This window comes from Chenopodium album, chromosome 16 (assembly GCF_948465745.1).
Source record: "Chenopodium album chromosome 16, dcCheAlbu1.1, whole genome shotgun sequence".
In the NCBI taxonomy this organism is placed as follows: domain Eukaryota; kingdom Viridiplantae; phylum Streptophyta; class Magnoliopsida; order Caryophyllales; family Amaranthaceae; genus Chenopodium; species Chenopodium album.
In genome coordinates this window covers 44,104,399-44,122,843 of record NC_137849.1, presented here as the reverse complement: position 1 = coordinate 44,122,843, position 18,445 = coordinate 44,104,399, and the positions used below count along the sequence as shown (strand labels likewise).

At 34.9% G+C, this 18,445-nt stretch overlaps 1 protein-coding gene and 1 pseudogene across 1 annotated transcript; both read right to left on the bottom strand.

The window, feature by feature from the left end:
- Positions 1-8,502, bottom strand: LOC145584378 (putative disease resistance protein RGA3; annotated as a pseudogene).
- Positions 8,503-15,829: 7,327 nt separating this feature from the next.
- On the bottom strand, positions 15,830-16,653 carry LOC145585497 (lectin-like). The gene is made up of 3 exons (XM_081642200.1): positions 16,606-16,653; positions 16,335-16,450; positions 15,830-16,196 (listed from the first exon to the last, which is right to left on the bottom strand). The coding sequence occupies exons 1-3, from the start codon at positions 16,651-16,653 to the stop codon at positions 15,830-15,832; spliced, it is 531 nt and encodes a 176-aa protein (XP_081498326.1).
- Positions 16,654-18,445: the final 1,792 nt, after the last annotated feature.

Here is an 18,445-nt window from a genome sequence, read left to right as displayed (position 1 = left end):
CTATTTGCATGTAAAGCAAGCTGAAGCTGTTGAATCTTTAGTGCTGACAGAATCAAGCTCAAAATCAACAACTTGACCAACCATTTGGCAATACCTTCCTCCTGCATCCTCGTTGCATTGTTCTGCGAGTAGGGGGCAGCCTCGAATGCGCAAGTGCTGGAGAGAGGCAGGAAGGCCGTCTTCTGGCAAGAATTCAAGTTTGGGGCAATCCTCGAGGTATAGGTCCTTGAGGAGTGTGAGGCTTTCTAGATAGTTTCGACTTGTGGCATGAAAAGATTGCAACTCTGAACAGTTCTTGATGATCAAGCAGTCAATTGATGCCGGAAGCCCTTGTTCAGGAAATGTCACCAGGTTTTCACATCCTGAAACTGACAGAAACCACAAGGAGATGAAGTTTTTCAGCGAACCATCTTCATGCGACAAGGACTCAAGATTTTGGCAGTTGTGGATGTGCAAAGTGCGCAGGGTTGGAAGATGAGGCAATTTGGGTATTGAGGCCATGTTAGAAATATTGGAAATTGTCAGCGCAGCCAATGAGTTTGAACTTTGTATTGCTTCTATCAATCTCGTACCATTGCATTTATCTAGCTCCAGATTCTGAAGTCGTTGGCTTTTCTGTGGAACCGGTAGTGTTGTTAGTAAAGGACACCCGCTTATCTTCAACTTCTGAGGGGCAAAGCTTTCTGGCAATTTCTGTAGCCTTGGACAATTCACTAATTTCAATTCCAGGAGTAGAATATATGAACCTGCTATGAAACTGCCATCGGCTTCTAGGCCTCCTATCTTCTTTGTAACAATCAGTAACTTGGGCATTTGCAAGGTATTGTTGTTTTCCAATTGATTCTCTAATGAATCTAGTTGTGTAAGCTTATCAGCACCCTCATGACTACTGTCAACAACGATCCGCATGAGTATTTCACTCCAATCCTCTAGCAAATCATTGTCGATAAGAGTCAAAAACATCAAATACGGTGTCACTGGGAGAGCCTTGAGAGCATGACATTGCATGATTTTCATAACCTGGAGGGTTATGAAGCTTTTGCATGAGAGTTTCCGCAACTTTGGGCAGTTGCTAATTGTCAGCCTTCGTAATGAAAGATATGGTGTAGTTTCTGGCCATTCTTCCAACTCTAACATTCCTTTGATGATAAGCTGTTGAAGGTGAGGTAACGGACCAAAAGATAGTGTTTTGCAATTTGCACAATTCTTCAAGGAAATCTTGTTCAAGTTTTGGAGCACTCCATTGCTCATCCAACTTGGTAATCTGCTTCCTTTGAAGTGCAGTATCTGAAGTTATTGGGATCATTATATCCTTGTAAATAGTTTTTATTACCCTTAGTTTATTTAGTGCTTTGGGCTTGTATATTATATTTTGTCTTGTAATTAAAGGCCCATGTGTTGTACTTTTAGGTTGTAATATATTAGCCTTCTACCGACATAGAAAGGAAAGAGAACATTTTTCTATTTCTCTACATGGTATCAGGCCATTGCGGCTAGGGCAAATTTTTTTTTTTTTTTTTTCTCTTCTCTATGGCAGAAGGAGACAAGAACAAAGATGCTGAGCGAATTAGCACTACTTCTCCTTATTATCTTGGATCAAATGATGGTCCAGGAAACATCATTACTCCTATTGTTTTTCGTGGGAATAACTATGAGGAATGGTCGAGATCAATTCGGCTTTCTCTAATGTCTAGGCGGAAGTTTGAGTTTCTTGACGGGTCGATCGAGAAACCAACAAATACAAAGCATCTTGTTGATTGGCGATGTGTACAAGCTACGCTAGTACAATGGATCTTAAACACAATTGATCCTTCGGTGAAGAAAACGATTCCTTACTTTGAGGAGGGTAAGCCCTTGTGGGATGTTTTGAAGCGTCGTTTTGATGTTGGCAATGGACCAAGGAAGCAACAACTTAAGGCAGCCTTGGCAGAGTGCAAGCAATCTAATACAATGTCTGTGGCTGATTACTTTGGTATGCTACAGCCTCTTTGGGATGAGTTGGCTACATACAATCCCCCTCCGACGTGCAAATGCGGTAAGTGTACTTGTGACTTGGGTGGGCAGTTTCTGGCTCGTTTGAATGAGGATCGTTTCCATGATTTCTTGTATGGAATCAATGAAGAGTTATTTGGTACAGTGAGGTCCAACCTCTTGGCACAAGACCCACTTCCATCCCTTGATCGTGCTTATCAAGCAATGTTGCAGGAAGAAAGACTAAAATCTTCTTCTCGGGTAAAGGCCGAACGTGATGATGTGATGACTCTTGCTGTAAAATCACACCCTCAATCTCGAGGTATGAATCGCTCTACTTATAAAGAAAAATCTGATTTATTGTGCTCATATTGTCATAAAAATGGGCACCTAGTTGCTAAATGTTTTGTCAAGAATGGGTATCCCGAGTGGTGGGGTGATCGTCCTCGTGGTGGTAAAGGTGTGGGACGTGCAGTGGTTAGTGACAGAGGGGATAGTGGAGGTGATGGCACTGGACAACACTCTTCTGGTTTGTCTATTGGTCAAGGACGTGGTGCTGCAGAGGTGTATGCTGTTGGGGCAGCATCATCGTCGTCTTCGAATACATCAGGTGCTCCAGCATTTCCAGGGATGACAACTTCTCAATGGCAAACTTTCCTTGACATGCTTGGTAATGCAAATAAATCAACTGATGATCGATTAATTGGTGAGTCCTCTAATACTTGGATAATTGATACGGGGGCCTCTAATCATGTAACGGGTAATCTTAATCTATTGACCAATGTGACAGAGATGACGGAGTGTCCAATTGGACTCCCTGATGGTAAGAAGGCAAGTTCATCAAAATGTGGCAAAGTGCATTTGGGTCATGGTTTGACCCTTGATAATGTATTATATGTTCCAAAATTGAATTGCAACTTAATTTCTGTGACCCATCTTGCTGATGATATAAATTGTGTTGTACAATTTGCTAAAAATTTGTGCATTATACAGGACCGCATTACCAGGACCCTGATTGGAGTCGGTGAACGACGGGATGGACTCTACTACTTTCGTGATGTTCCAAATATTCGAGCTTTAAGTGTGGATGGGAAGATATCTTCGGAGTTGTGGCATCAAAGATTGGGACATCCCTCCGATAAAGTAGTTCGGTCTCTTCCCTTTATTGCTAGTTCTGGTTATGTATGTGATAAGGCATGTAATGTTTGTCATCAAGCTAAACAAACTAGAAACCCTTTTCCTATTAGTGATAGTAGGGCAAATCATTGTTTTGAAATGATACATTGTGACCTTTGGGGGCCATATCGTACCCCTTCATCTTGTGGTGCTAAATATTTTTTGACTCTTGTCGATGATTATTCTAGAGCTGTTTGGGTTATTTTGTTGATCAATAAAACCGAGGTTTATCAAATGTTTACATCTTTTTTTGCCATGATTAGTAGACAATTTAATGCCAAAGTGAAATTTGTTCGGAGTGATAATGGTACAGAATTTAATTGTATGAAGGGTTATTTTGCCGAACATGGAATCTTATTTCAAACATCTTGTGTAGATACCCCTCAACAAAATGGTAGAGTTGAACGAAAACACCGTCATATTTTAAATGTGGGACGTGCTTTGCGTTTTCAAGGTCATTTACCTATCGAATTTTGGGGGGAATGTATTTTGGCAGCAGGGTATCTAATAAATCGTACTCCATCTAGTTTGCTTGACTATAAAACTCCTTATGAAATCTTGTTTGGTACTCCACCCTCTTATGCCGAATTACGTGTTTTTGGGTCATTATGTTATGCTCATAATCACAAATCAAAGGGTGATAAGTTTAGTAGTCGGAGTAGGCGATGTGTTTTTGTGGGATACCCTCATGGTAAGAAAGGATGGAAATTATTTGATATTGATACGGGTGATTATTTTGTTTCTCGTGATGTTAAGTTTTATGAGCATGAATTTCCTTATGCCACTGTGTTAAGTAAACAAGAACATGATCATGTTATTAGTCCTTTGATTGGAACTGTTAATGATGACTTTGCATATGAACCTATTGCTTTTGATGATTTAAGTCATGATAATGCAAATGCACGTGGGCCACATATTGATGAGCAAGTTCATGTTGATAATAATGGGCATATTAATGATTATCATGATCAAAATATTGATGAGGGGGGTGCACTTAGTATTGAAAATGTGGGTGATATTAGTGGAGAGGTAACTAATGGTTTGGGTGGCAATATTGCTGCCACGGAGATGGTAGGCAATACAGGGGGCTGGCAGCCTATAAATAGTGAAAAGGGGATTACAAAGTCAGTAGAGGAGGTGTTGAAAGAGGCGCCTAAGGAGGGTGATTTAGGTCGTGGTTTAAGGACTAAGAATCGGTCGGTGAAGCTACGTGATTATGTTGTTAAAACTGTGAGAAAAGTGAGTCCATCCTCGTCCGCAAGTTCATCGTCTTCATGTCATTCCTCAGGTATGCCTTATCCTATAGCACATTTTGTAAATTGTGACCGATTTTCTTTGGGGCACAAAAATTTTCTTGCAGCTGTGACAACAGGTTGTGAGCCTCGTTCTTTCAAGGAAGCTATGAAAGACCCAGATTGGCGTGTTTCTATGCAAAAAGAAATTCAAGCTCTAGAAGATAATGGGACATGGAGTATGGAGACCCTTCCTCCCGGGAAGCGTGCTCTAGGTAGTAGATGGGTCTACAAGGTGAAATATCACTCTGACGGTAGAATTGAGCGACTTAAGTCGCGCTTGGTAGTGTTTGGTAACCATCAGGTAGAGGGTATTGATTACACTGATACTTTCGCTCCTGTGGCCAAAATGGTTACTATTCGTACTTTTCTCGCCGTAGCTGCAGCAAAGAATTGGGAGTTACATCAGATGGATGTACATAATGCTTTTTTGCATGGGGACCTCTCAGAAGAGGTGTATATGAAATTACCTCCAGGATTTTCAGGTGGAAATTCAAACCAAGTGTGTAGACTACGGAAATCATTGTATGGGTTGAAGCAGGCACCTAGGTGTTGGTTCTCCAAATTGGCAACATCTTTGAAGAAATATGGTTTTCGTCAGTCTTATTCTGACTATTCCTTGTTTACTCTTCATCGGGGTAAGGTTCAAATTAATGTTCTTGTTTATGTGGATGATTTGATAATTTCTGGAAATAATTCCGCTGCTCTTTCAGATTTTAAGAATTATTTGAGCTCTTGCTTCCATATGAAAGATCTAGGAGTGCTTAAGTATTTTTTGGGTATTGAGGTGGCTCGTAATCAGGAGGGTATTTTTCTTTGTCAGCGAAAATACACTCTTGATATCATTTCTGAGGCTGGGATGTTAGGGGCTAAACCAGCAAGTTTTCCAATGGAACAGAACCATCAATTAGGTCGTAGTGTGAGTCCATTGTTGGTGGATGTTGAGAAATATAGGCGTTTGGTGGGTAGACTTATTTATCTTGCTTTCACTCGCCCAGATTTGGCTTTTTCTGTACATATTTTGTCTCAATTTTTGAATGAACCACGTCAAGATCATTGGGAAGCAGCTTTACGTGTGGTCCGATACTTGAAGGGGACTCCTGGTCAAGGGATTCTTCTTCGTTCGGATAGTGATCTTTGCTTATCTGGTTGGTGTGACTCAGATTGGGCAAGTTGTCCACTTACTCGACGATCGGTTTCTGGTTGGTTGGTTTTTCTTGGCCGTTCCCCTATTTCATGGAAGACTAAGAAACAAGTGACTGTTTCTCGATCCTCGGCTGAGGCCGAGTACCGTTCTATGGCAGCAGCGACATGTGAGCTTAAGTGGCTCAAAGGTTTATTGGATAGTCTCGGAGTTCGGCACCCTCGTGCCATGGCCTTGTATTGCGATAGTCAGTCTGCTCTTTATCTTGCCAAAAATCCCGTTTTTCATGATAGAACAAAGCATATTGAAGTAGATTGTCACTTCTTACGGGATGCTATTATGGATGGCACTATTAGCACCTCTCATGTTTCTACGAAATTGCAATTAGCGGATATTTTTACTAAAGCTTTGGGTAAGCAACAATTTGATTTTCTTCTTAACAAGTTGGGCATTTTTGATTTGCATGCTCCAACTTGAGGGAGGGTATTGGGATCATTATATCCTTGTAAATAGTTTTTATTACCCTTAGTTTATTTAGTGCTTTGGGCTTGTATATTATATTTTGTCTTGTAATTAAAGGCCCATGTGTTGTACTTTTAGGTTGTAATATATTAGCCTTCTACCGACATAGAAAGGAAAGAGAACATTTTTCTATTTCTCTACAGAAGTTCTTGGAGACCAGAATTAGGTTCAAGATCCTCAACGACACGCTCTTGTGCTGATCGATCTTGTGGACTGCTGGCATCTTCCTTGCTCCATTCAAGTATTAATTTAGTCATGCCTTGCTTTTGACTCAGTTTTGCTTCCTTTGAATTTTCTGCATTTTCAAGTTTAGAAATGTGTAGCATACCTTGAAGATTTTTCATTCTCTTCAACTCTTGGATTCCGTATCCACTATCACGATGAACATGGAAACAGTGGAGATTGTGCAAATTAGTCAAGCCTCCTAATCTTGGAGGCAATTTGGAGCATTTGTACCAAAACATCTCATCCAGTTCCAGATATCGGAGATCTTTCAGGTTCCCAAGATCCTTGGGCAATTCCTGAAGCCAAAGACAACCAAGGAGTTTTAGTATTTGCAGATTGAGGAGCTTGCAGATACTTTTTGGAAGAAATTTAAGCTCAGTTCTTGACAGGTCAAGGAAATGCAGCAATTTCAACTTCTTAATTGATTTTGGCAGATGAACTAATTTGGTTGAACTGAGATCTAGAACCCGCATGTACTTCAGAGTTTGAAACATTTTATTAAGGGATTGACCAAAATCACTGGTATAGCTGGAGGGCAGCAGTAGAGTACGTAGTTTCTCAGCTTTGAGAATCTCAAGAGCAGGTTTCTGAACATCTTCACAGAGAAATGATACATGAAGGTAACTATTCAGTACGTTAATAGTTGTCTCTTCTTCCATTTGCTTTGAGGAATTATCTGAGGCATGCTGTGCTAATTCAAGTATAAGATCGTGCATCCTGTACCTCTCATTGTCTACAAAAAGCTGAAAGAAGGATCTACTTTGCAGCTCGTCAAAATAATCACCTCCAATATCCTCCAGTGTGTCTGTTGATTGAGTGGACGGATGCAGAATGTAACCTTCAGCTATCCACAATTTGACAAGTTCATGTTTGTCAAACAAATGGTTCTTTGGGAATATAGAACAGTATGCAAAACACTGCTTTAGGGTAGAAGAAGGGAGATGATCATAACTTAACACCAGGGCTGGTAGAATGTTTGAACGTCCAAATATTTTATTGGAATCATCTTCAGCCCAGATGTTTTTTAATATTCTCCTCCACTTCTCAAGCGACTTATGATTGCGCATTATGGCAGCCATTGCCTTCACTGCCAGTGGAAGTTGGTTGCATTTTTTGATGATATCTTTACCGATCTTTATCTTTTCTTCTCCTAAAATTTCGTCACCTAGACAGAGCTCTTTGGTAAATAAGTCCCAGCAAAGGTCTTCAGGCAACACTTCCAAAGAACATGAACGGGTTGCACCCGTAAGTGCTCTAACATCGTGACTTCTGCTCGTAACCAAAACTTTGCTTCCTCTTGGACACGACCTGAGGAAAGTATGAAGGCCTTCCCAGTCTGTTTTCTCAGAAATCCATACATCATCCAGTACAAGCAAGAAAGGCTTTCCGTCGAGGACTTTGAGGATTTTAGACTTAATGGATTCTTGAGAAACACTTCCGTGTTCCATTTCCGTGAGTCTTTCAATTATCTCCTTAAGAATCCTATCCACACTGAAATCGACAGAGACATTTACCCACGCTGCATTCTTGAAGTAGCTTGACTTGAGTTTCTGAGCAAGAGTTGTTTTCCCAAGGCCTCCCATTCCAGTAATGGGATAAACGGGGACACGACCATTATCATGAGATGAATTTTCAGAAATCAACCATGTAACGATCTCTTCCTTCTCCTTATCCCTGCCAACAACCCCGCTTTCCCGTCTGTTATCTCTTTCACGCATTCCCAACCAAGTGGCTGGCTCTGCGCTCCCTTCCCCCCACTCATGTTTTTTTTATATGAATATTTCCCTTTTCTTTGTCAATGTCATCCATTCTTCTCACGATCTTCTTAATGTCATCTGCTGCATTTAATCGAGAGCTTAGCCAAGCAATTGGGGCAGGGTGGTTCTTCATCTCTCTCAAAGCAGCCTCAGTAGCATATATTTCCAGTACATTCTCCACGTCGAGAGCTGCACCTCTAAGCTTGGTGAGCCAATCTATTAGCTGCTTTGGTTTTTTAGAGCAGCTCTCAGCATCCGCAAGCACAGCTGCTATGGATGTTAAGTTGCTTTGCAGCTTTTCAATCTCATATTTCACTCCATAAACATCATTATACTTTCGCTTGCCAAATTTGTACGTCTCCTTTGTGATTTTTTCAACTATGGGGAGTGCTAGGAGTGTCACCGGGTCAGCCATTCACACGATTTTTCCTTTGTTAGGAAGTGTATGTAAGGGAGGAAGTTTTAAGTGTCTAGCGGGGTTTTTTTTTTTTTTTTTTTTTAATTTTAATTTTGGGTCGAAGTATGAGGGCTTTAATTTTTTTTTTAAAAAGAAATATTACAGTTTTTTTTTTTTTTAAATCTCAAGCCTTGAGAAGAAACAGAAAATGAGAATAATAAAACACAGAAATTGTAATTAACGGTGCAGAAAAAACTATCTGATCCGTGGATGAGAGGATATTAAGGTAAAGAAACAGTTCACTCAGAAACAGCAGACTAGAAAAAAGACCCACAAATTGTGTTTAGCTTGTATGATGAGTTGTACTGGAAAAAGCTGGACTGTGTTCACTTATATAGATATTTTGGAACAGAATTAAGACGAATATTATATCCGTCATAAGGTAAGTGGCATGAAATTGAATGTTGAAAACATAAAGAATTATAATGACGATGTCAACTCCTTTTCTTTATATCCAACTGGAGCTCAAGTTGTTCAACTTGAATCAATGTAATTGACCATCAATGCATCTTGTAAAAAAAGTGTTATAATACTCCCTCTCTCCTTGTTTACTTACAACATTTTGACTGGACAGCTTGTTGATGCATATGTTTGACCGTTAATATATTTTATTATATATTTATATAAGTTATAAAAAGTTTATATTAAAAAATTATACATTAAATTAGACCCAACAATATCTTAAATGATTACATTAACTTTCATATAATAGCTAAATAAGATGGTCAAAGGGAGATGTGTGAATAGTGCAAAAAGTCAAACCGTTGCGAGTAATTTGGGACGAAGGGAGTAATCCATTTATCTACGTACTTTATCGCGACTTGGGTGAGCCCGGAAATACAATTATAAGAACCGGAATCTGTTGTAACTTGTAATGTGTTTTCTAAATAACATAGGCTGTGTTTGGTACTTTGGTATTTAGCTTATTTGAGCAAAATTAGCTTATTTGAGTAAAGTAGGGCATTTACATTATTTTTTTGCTAATTCCGAGCTTATTTTGGTTCTATAAAGGACCTAAATGACCGCCAAAACCTTACCTTGACAATTTACACAATTAAAAATAAAACGACTAATAAAGATATTTCTTAACACACAAAACGAGGCATTTACGCTTTTTTTTTGCCAATTCTGAGCTTAATTTGAACACATAAAAGAGTCAAAATAACCTCCAAAACCTTACCCGATCAATTTTCGTGGTTGAAAAAAATGACTCGTTAATAGAGATATTTTTCTACACGCAAAATGGGGCATTTATGTTTTTTTTTTTGCCAATTTCGAGCTTAATTTGAATCCATTCAGGGTCAAAATAACCCCCAAAACTTTACCTGAACAATTTCCGTCACGAAAATTGAGAAAAAAATGTTATTTTTATTAATTTAAATAAATGATTAAAATAAACCAATAATATCGTGACATGTGTCATGGCCTTTAGTCATTAATGGCACTCGGTGAAGTATTTAAAAACTCGGTGGCGTTTGGTAAATTTTGAAAACCTTGATGGCATTTGGTGAATTATTAAAGTGCTCGGTGACATTTGGTGAAATCCGAAGAATAAAATACAATAACTTCTTTAGGAAAAATCTTATATACGTAGTAGATTATCAACATAAGATTTTTATTATTGTACTTATTTTTGTTAAGTAAATTACATTGATGACCAATATTTGCTTAAGAACATCAATCAATAACTATATAATTTATTGATTGATAACTATTAATTATTATATAAAATATTACCAAAATAAAGTATTAATTAGAGTTCATATTAGGAGAAAAGTTGAATAAGAAATAATATGTTCTCGAAATGATATGTAATAATATTATTTTAGGTTGTACAGTTTTGGTTGAAATAAGTGATTTTAATAGTGTATACAAAGAAAATTTATTCGCATTGTAGGTACATAACTTTAAAATTTTTTGTTTAATTGATAAGAAAAATAACACTTTAACAATACCACACCAAAAATTACCGTGCATGACACGGGACCTAAACTAGTGATAAAAGACTCTTCTTTTCTAATTAGTTTTGACACTTATTATGTCACAAGGTTTTTAATTCTTTTATGATCTATTTTTTTTGGTTATATACTACTCCATACATTTCTTATTGATAATTTGATAGTTCCTTATGGACAATTTTCACGGTATTTAATGAATATACATAGGAAGTTGTAAAAGTACATTGGAAAGATTGAATTTGCATTGGTTATGTAAAAATGTATGGAAAGAAAGTAATAAAAGTATATGGAAAAATAAAATTTACATGAAAAACTTAAATTTGCACAAATATTGTTGCAAATTAGAGGGAATTTTGTAAAAATTAATATTAATTGCTATTGAAAAATGCAAATAGGGTGAACATTTTGGGATTAAAATTTGGTCAAAAGTGACTATCAATAAGGGACGGATGGAGTAATTGTTACGGAGTATTTTATTGAATGAGTAAATGTAATAGAATATACGTACATACTACGGAGTAATTTTTTTTTTTTTTTAAGGGAGTAATATAAAAGTGGGGTGGATAGGTTTTTTTATTTTTTTTTATTGAATGAGTAAATGAAATAGAACATACTTCGATCTGTACGTACATATTACGGAGTAATATAATAGTGGGGTGGATAGTTTTTTTTTTTTTTTTTTTTTTTTTTTTTTTAACATATCTATAGTACCTATAGTACGGAGTACTATATAAAGAGAAATGGCTTTTTGGGTGATAATTTTTTCTAAAATTCCCTTCTTAATTTACAAAATTATCTCTCTTATTTACAATTAAAAATCAAAAATTATTTATATATATAAAAAAATTACCTATCATAATTAACTGCTCCATTTTTTCCACATAAACTCCTTCTAAATTTGCTCATTTATGGTTTTTTTTGTTCTTCTTTCTTTCTCATGGTTTTAGTAAATTTTTTATATATTTCACAACTCCTAATACACATGGTTTTTTTTTTTTTTTTTTTTTTTTTTTTTTTTTTTTTTTTTTTGGCGATTCTAGATTGATGGCGTGCTTTAATTATTTTTTGTCCCCATTCTAATTTCTTATATGGTATTGTACCTCTTAGCTTGTGTAATATAATGTAAGAACTAAGTAAGATTTACACACTTGATAAAGTTTTTAGTTGGGACTGTTAAAAGAAAAATTAACACACGTAATATAACACTTAATCCTCTTGGAGTCTTGGATACATTTGATGTCAACAAACACGAGAGCCTATTATTTATACCCGGGTACATTCAGAGTTATTTGTTCATTCAATCAACAAATGAGTAAAAATGTTATTTGTTGATTAAATGAGCACATAACCCCGAATGTACGATACATTTGGGTGTATAAAATAAATTCTAATTGAACACGCTAATACAACAATCGGTTTTTTTTTTTTTTTTTTTAAGGGAATACAACAATTGTTTAATTATCATTATCTTTTGCTCAACACCAATAAAAGTTAACTAAAAGTCAAAAACCCAATTGTTTTTTTTTTTTTTTACTCGGCCCTGCTGATATAACGATTACAAACTTTACTTGTACGTATAATTCTATTACATAATCTGTATTACTTCTTGTTGTAGTACTCCGTACTTGTTAATTATTACTTATTCTGCAAATTGATTGCAAAATTGATGGAAGTGGAAAAGGACAATATACGGATTATGTTTAAAAAAAAAAAAAAAAAAAAAAAAAAAAAAAAAAAAAAAAAAAACTAGACATGCCACTAGCCCACTAGTCCCTTTTTATTTCGTGTTAGTGGACCAACTCAATCAAAAGCTTAAGATTATGGTTGAGGCCCATGAATATGTTTTATACTCTATCACCCCCCCTCACATGAAATGCCCTTTGAGCTTGAAATGTGGATGCAACATAGGCTCACCCATACCTGGTGCGAATTAATTCCACTTTGAAGGAGGGGCGGATGAGATTCGAACCCGTGACCTTTGTGTCACGCTGGCTCTGATACCATGTTAGTGGACCAACTCAACCAAAAGCTTAAGCTTATGGTTGAGGCTCAGGAATATGTTTTATAATCTATCAGTTTGTATACTCGTTTTTCGAAAATTGACTTTGAGATATGAGTCTTCTATATAACTATATAGGGACTTAGGGAGTACAAGTACATGTATTTGATGTATCATGTTCTCTTATTGTTTAATGATTTAATGGTTTTTCACCAAAAAAAAAATTAAAAAAAATCATCTTGTTTAGTGGTAACTTGCCTTTAATATTTTACTACATTGATTCCGAAAATAAGTTCTATTTGAAATGGTCTATTTATTTTTTAAATGTAAGAAGTTGTATTTCTCATAATGTAGACGCCCATGCATGTTCATTGTATCAAAACTTCTAAATTATACATTGGCAAAAACTAACGAGGGGACGTTAGATAGAGAATTAGAAGTGGAAAAATTATAGTAAAATTAATATTAATTACACTGAACGACGCATGATTTTGTCATGCATTCTTAACTTAATACTATTTCAGCCAATATAAATATTTCTTATGTAACGCCTCAGGATGCTCGTTAGCAAGATCCTTACACATTTATATACACATATAGTTATGTGGAGTTACTTGTATAGATTAGCAAGATTACTCATCAAGTTTACAAGTTCAAAGTCAACTTGGAGCTTTGGATGAGCATCTTTTTGCGTCATTTTTATCCCCAGTTGCGCCATTCTAACATACTACTTTTTATTTATTTATTTATTATTTTTATTATTATTATTTTTTTAAATTTTTAAATAAAGTGATATACGTAGTACTAACTTTTGCACAAAGTTATATAGGAAAATTATATAGGGTATATTAGGGTGATTACCAAGCTTTGTTTGGTGTCACAAGTTTGAATCGCACTAACTATAAAATGTTTGATAGTAGGGGAATTCCCTTACCTCTTTCCTCTACTCTCAAGCGTTGACCTGCAAAATTAAACTGACTAAACCAGTGAGAGGTGTCGATTCAGTAGGGTCCTTTATCTTACATTTAAAAAATATATATATATTACATCCGTTTCATATTATTTGCAACAATGTGACATAAAGTAGAGAGAAAAATGTCTAATCATTGCAAATAATATAAAACGGAGGTAGTAGGTAGGGTGATTTGTCGGAAAATTATTACTTCGTATTTTCTTCGTTTTTAAAAAAAATTATAGTTGCAACAGGTTTGACTTTTTGTAGTATACATGTGTTCAATTTAATTAGCTTTAATGATTTATACTTAAGCAAAAATACAGTCATGTAAGATCTTGTTAGATTTGTCTCGATTTATACTATTTTAGTATCAAATGTTTATAATTTTTACATATTGGTAATTAAAGATATTAACAATTGAAGTAATGCATCGACAAGCTAGCGTGAAAAGAGAAGTGTTGCAATTGAAATCATGCATCGACAAGCGTGAGAAGAAAAAATCACTCCATGATGTATTAAAGAATGTAGGAGTGAGGGTATGAAGTTATTGTAGGATAGATGAACTACATTATCAAACGACACAAACTATTGGCCAGTTCGTGCGTTAGTAGATGACGATGATGGCAATGGTGGATGACGACGACGATGACGATCAGCGATTGAAACCCTAGATTTGAAGCAACGGTGTGGTGGCTCGTAGCAGGGGAGGGGTGGTGGCTCGTAGCAGGACAACAACAGGTTAGGGTACTGGTTGGTTGGGTGGCGGCGTGTGGTTAGGGTGGTGGTTGGTTGGGTGTGGCTTGAGGTTAGGGTCGTGGTTTGTTGGGTCTTGGGTGGTGGAATGAGAAACAAAGGTTGTGGCATGAGAAACAAAGAGAAAGGAAGAAAATAAAGAGGAGAGAGGAAGAGGGAGAAAAAGGAGAGGGAAAGAAATAAATATAGTGTAAAGTCGTATCATATTAGCCATCAAATAACTCATATAAGCCATTAAAATGTATATATCAGCTAATTAATGTATGATATCAGTCAATATTAGGGACATATGAGATACTAATAAAAACGTATCAGTCAACACAAGAAACCTATAAGCCAACAAGAGTAATATATCAGCCAACAAGAGTAAAATATCAGCTAACAAAAGGTACTTATCAGCCAAGAGACGGAACATATCATCCAACAAAAGAAGCATATCAGCCAACAAAAGGTATAAATAAGTTAACAGAAGTAACATATTAGCCAACAAATGAAGCATATAAGCCAACAAAAGGATGAAATTAGCAAACAAAAGCAACAGGTAAGCTAACAAAATTAACATATAAGCCAACAAAATGAAACATATAAGCCAACATATAAAATATACATATCGGCCAACAAAATAAATATATCAGCCAACTAAAGAAACATATAAGCCAAATGATGTCTTATATCAACCAACAAAAGGGGAAAAAAAACCATATCATCCAACAAAAGGAATATACTAGCAAACACAAAAACCATATCAGCCAACAAATGAAACATATAAGCCAACACATGAAACATATCAGCCAACAAGTAAAATATATCAGCTAAGCATCCCGCACCAAACAGTTCGTGCGTCCGTCCGCACCCATTACCTTCTCATCAAACAAATGTCCCCTTTAATGATTTTTGGCCATATAGGCTGGAAATATTGTAATTTCTTGTAACTTTTTCTCTTGTTTTTCTTTAGATTTTAAATTTAGATTTCAATAAATCTAGCCAATCTGTGATATAATATAAAATGAGACAACTCATGTGGAATAAACAAATGCAATGCATATACGAGCATATGAAAAATAATAATAATAATAATAATAATATAAAGTGTACAACTCCTGGCGCTATAGTTTGGAAGATTCAGCAATAGACCTTACAAATTAGGGCGCAATATATTAGACCAATATTTACTTTTGCAGATATTAAGGGTCTGGACTCTGGACCCAAACTTCAGAATATAATAATTAATGGAGCAAAACGAGCATATGAAGCCTAAAGGTCGTTAATTTTTATTAATTAAAAGCATACCCCTAATGTAAGGTACTCTTACCTTTTGCAAGGGTATCATTGACTGATCATCAATAGCATTTTTGCACCAACACCTATATAATTCACAATCTTTTATTAAATTACTCGCAAATACAAATTAGTAAATTATCAAACTGAACAAATACATACATGCATATTTCCTCCGCTCTTTTTGAAACACTCCCTAGAAATTCTGGAATAATAGATGACATTATTGATTATACACGTACATTATAATTACACACTAGTTGAGAGTTTAGAATCCTTAGACAAATTAAAGGAGTGAAGAGATAAATAACATGAGAATATTGTACTCGATCCGTATAGTAGCTAGTGTTTTGGCCTGATGATAGCAGATTTGACGATGAGCCCATTCTTCCAGTGACCACCATGCTCAAAGATATCGAAATTCAGATGTCCGGTTTCACCCTCTTTTGCTTGGAAACTGCCCAAATTCAGTTCGAACCATTCTCCTATGGGATCCATCAACAAGCTAACTTGTCTTATCTTTGTTTCTCCACCTGGGACTATTAATCTCAGGTTTATTGAATGCTCCCACCCGGATGATGATTTTGTCAACTTCACTACGTACACGATCTCATACGTTACTCCTGGTGAGAGCTCCGACATCCCCAAGACTCCTCGCACGTCTAGCCAGCACACAGTCTCCAGCTTCGCAACCTCAATATCATCATCACTAGTGTTTTATTTCATCCCATAAATTAGTTACTGCATGCTACTCGTTATTAGTACTAATAGAGATTTAATTTAATTTGTTGTTTAAGTATATATATAATACATACATGTAATGCATTCGACAAAAATAATAACTCACTCGGTATCTTTGAAGCTATTCCAAGACCAATATTGACTCTGAGACCAAGTGATGAAGAGAGAGCGCGAGTATAACGTGAAGCAACAACTTCCATCCTTCTTGTCATACCATATTTTCTACATGTATAGTGGTAAGTATGTATCACATAAAACTCCTCATCGATAATAACATAATCTAAGCTAGACACAATATATATGTAACATACATCATTGACACAAGGAATAATAATACGAAGAAGATTGAATAAACGTACTAAAGCATATGTTCTAACCTTTCTCTTATGCTCAACAAATCGTTCCTTACGTTTCTTTTTCCCCATCAACTTAAAAGCTTTTGCCATTTTACTCCGCAATTAGTTCCTCGATCTTATCTTTTAGCATGGCCTGTCGTCGATATATATACTGTATAACAGCTAAAGTGTTTGGAATATAATCCAATTAATATTTCTAGTAATGTCCACTGATAAACTCGATTTATTTAAAAAATTATTTACCATCTGACTGAGTATCCATCAAATTTTTTTTTATCTAATTATAATTAGGTATTTCAAGTTGTAAATTATATATGGAGGTTTAAGACTAATTCTTCTTCAATGTACAAGTTGCACAGTGTAAACGTAGTTTTGATCTCTTATAAAATCAAAGCATACGAATGTTGATCATTTCACGGGAGCATGATTTGATAATTTAAAACGTACAATTTGTTAACACAACATGTAAATTTTTTTTTTAAAAAAAAATTAAACTAACACAAAATGTAATTTTTTTTTTTTTTTTTTTTTAACAAACACAAAATGTAATTTAAGCAACGCTTGTTGGAGAATTATTATGATTCTTTTTAAAGATGGGAAAATAGTTTATTTTAAAAGTAAATGGTGAGCAAGATTAGCCTTGTCTTGTCTTAAGATTTTTTTCCCATGCCACATAATATTTTAATAATTTTTTTTATTTTATAATTATGTTAAGACTCCCTATGATTCAACTAAATTTAGATCTTCATTGCTCAAACTCATTTAAGATTTCTTAAACACGTATTATTATTGTTATTTTTCTTTTTTTATATGATATTTTAATTGTATAATTTGCAATGGTATAGTAAGTTACATATCTTACATAGCTGAAAAATAATATCAAACCACTAGATACAAAATTATAAATAATACGGAGTAATGAAATTACATGAATTATATATACATAATACCATAGCCGTAAAATTTACATTTTTATATAATTTAAATTTGTTGATGAAAATAATAGCAAATAATAGAATACTTTAGATTAAAATAAATACAACAAAAAATAGCAAAAAGGAATACTTTATATTAAAATACAACAAATAATTTTATAAATAAAAATAAATACAACAATCAATTGCAATTAAATTTACACTTTACTTTTTTTCCAATAAAACATTAAATTATTGTTAACAATAATATTTTTCAAAAAAAAAAAAAAATTGTGCTTTGATTTACGTATATAGAAAAAAAATATAGTATAAAGTATTAAGATGGGTCTTAAGTTGGGTTTTGAATTTTGAAGACTCCATTCAAGACTTTGTTAAGACTTTACTTCATAAATGCATAAATTTTGTGAAGTTTTGTTTTAAGACAAAATAAAAGTGATTTGTTGATATCATGTATAGTCTTAAGACCTAGGGCTAATTAACAGTGGAGGCCATGGTTGAGACTTGAGAGAACTATAATATGGAGTATAAAAATTGTAGAGATTATCATTTTTGTAGAATTGTTGCAATTTTGAAAACTGGACAATTTATAAAAGTGTTGCACCTAAAAATCGGAGAGATTATCAAAAGGTGAGGTGCTATACAAAGTTACATATTGAAAGTTTAATTTTAACTGCATGTTTTCTTCATCTGAAATTTTGTTGAACTAATCATACTTTTGTTGACTTGAAATTCTTTTACTGAGATTAAGTTATTTTTGTTAAACTTAAACTATTGATCCTAGACTTAGGGTATTACTAGGTTAGATAGATCCGTGCCATGCATAATGATCTATAGTTATGTGTAGTTATAGATTATTGATTAATACGAAGTAGTATTATAATCATAAATTAATTGAGGAATAATAAAAGTATGTGATAGGTTGATTT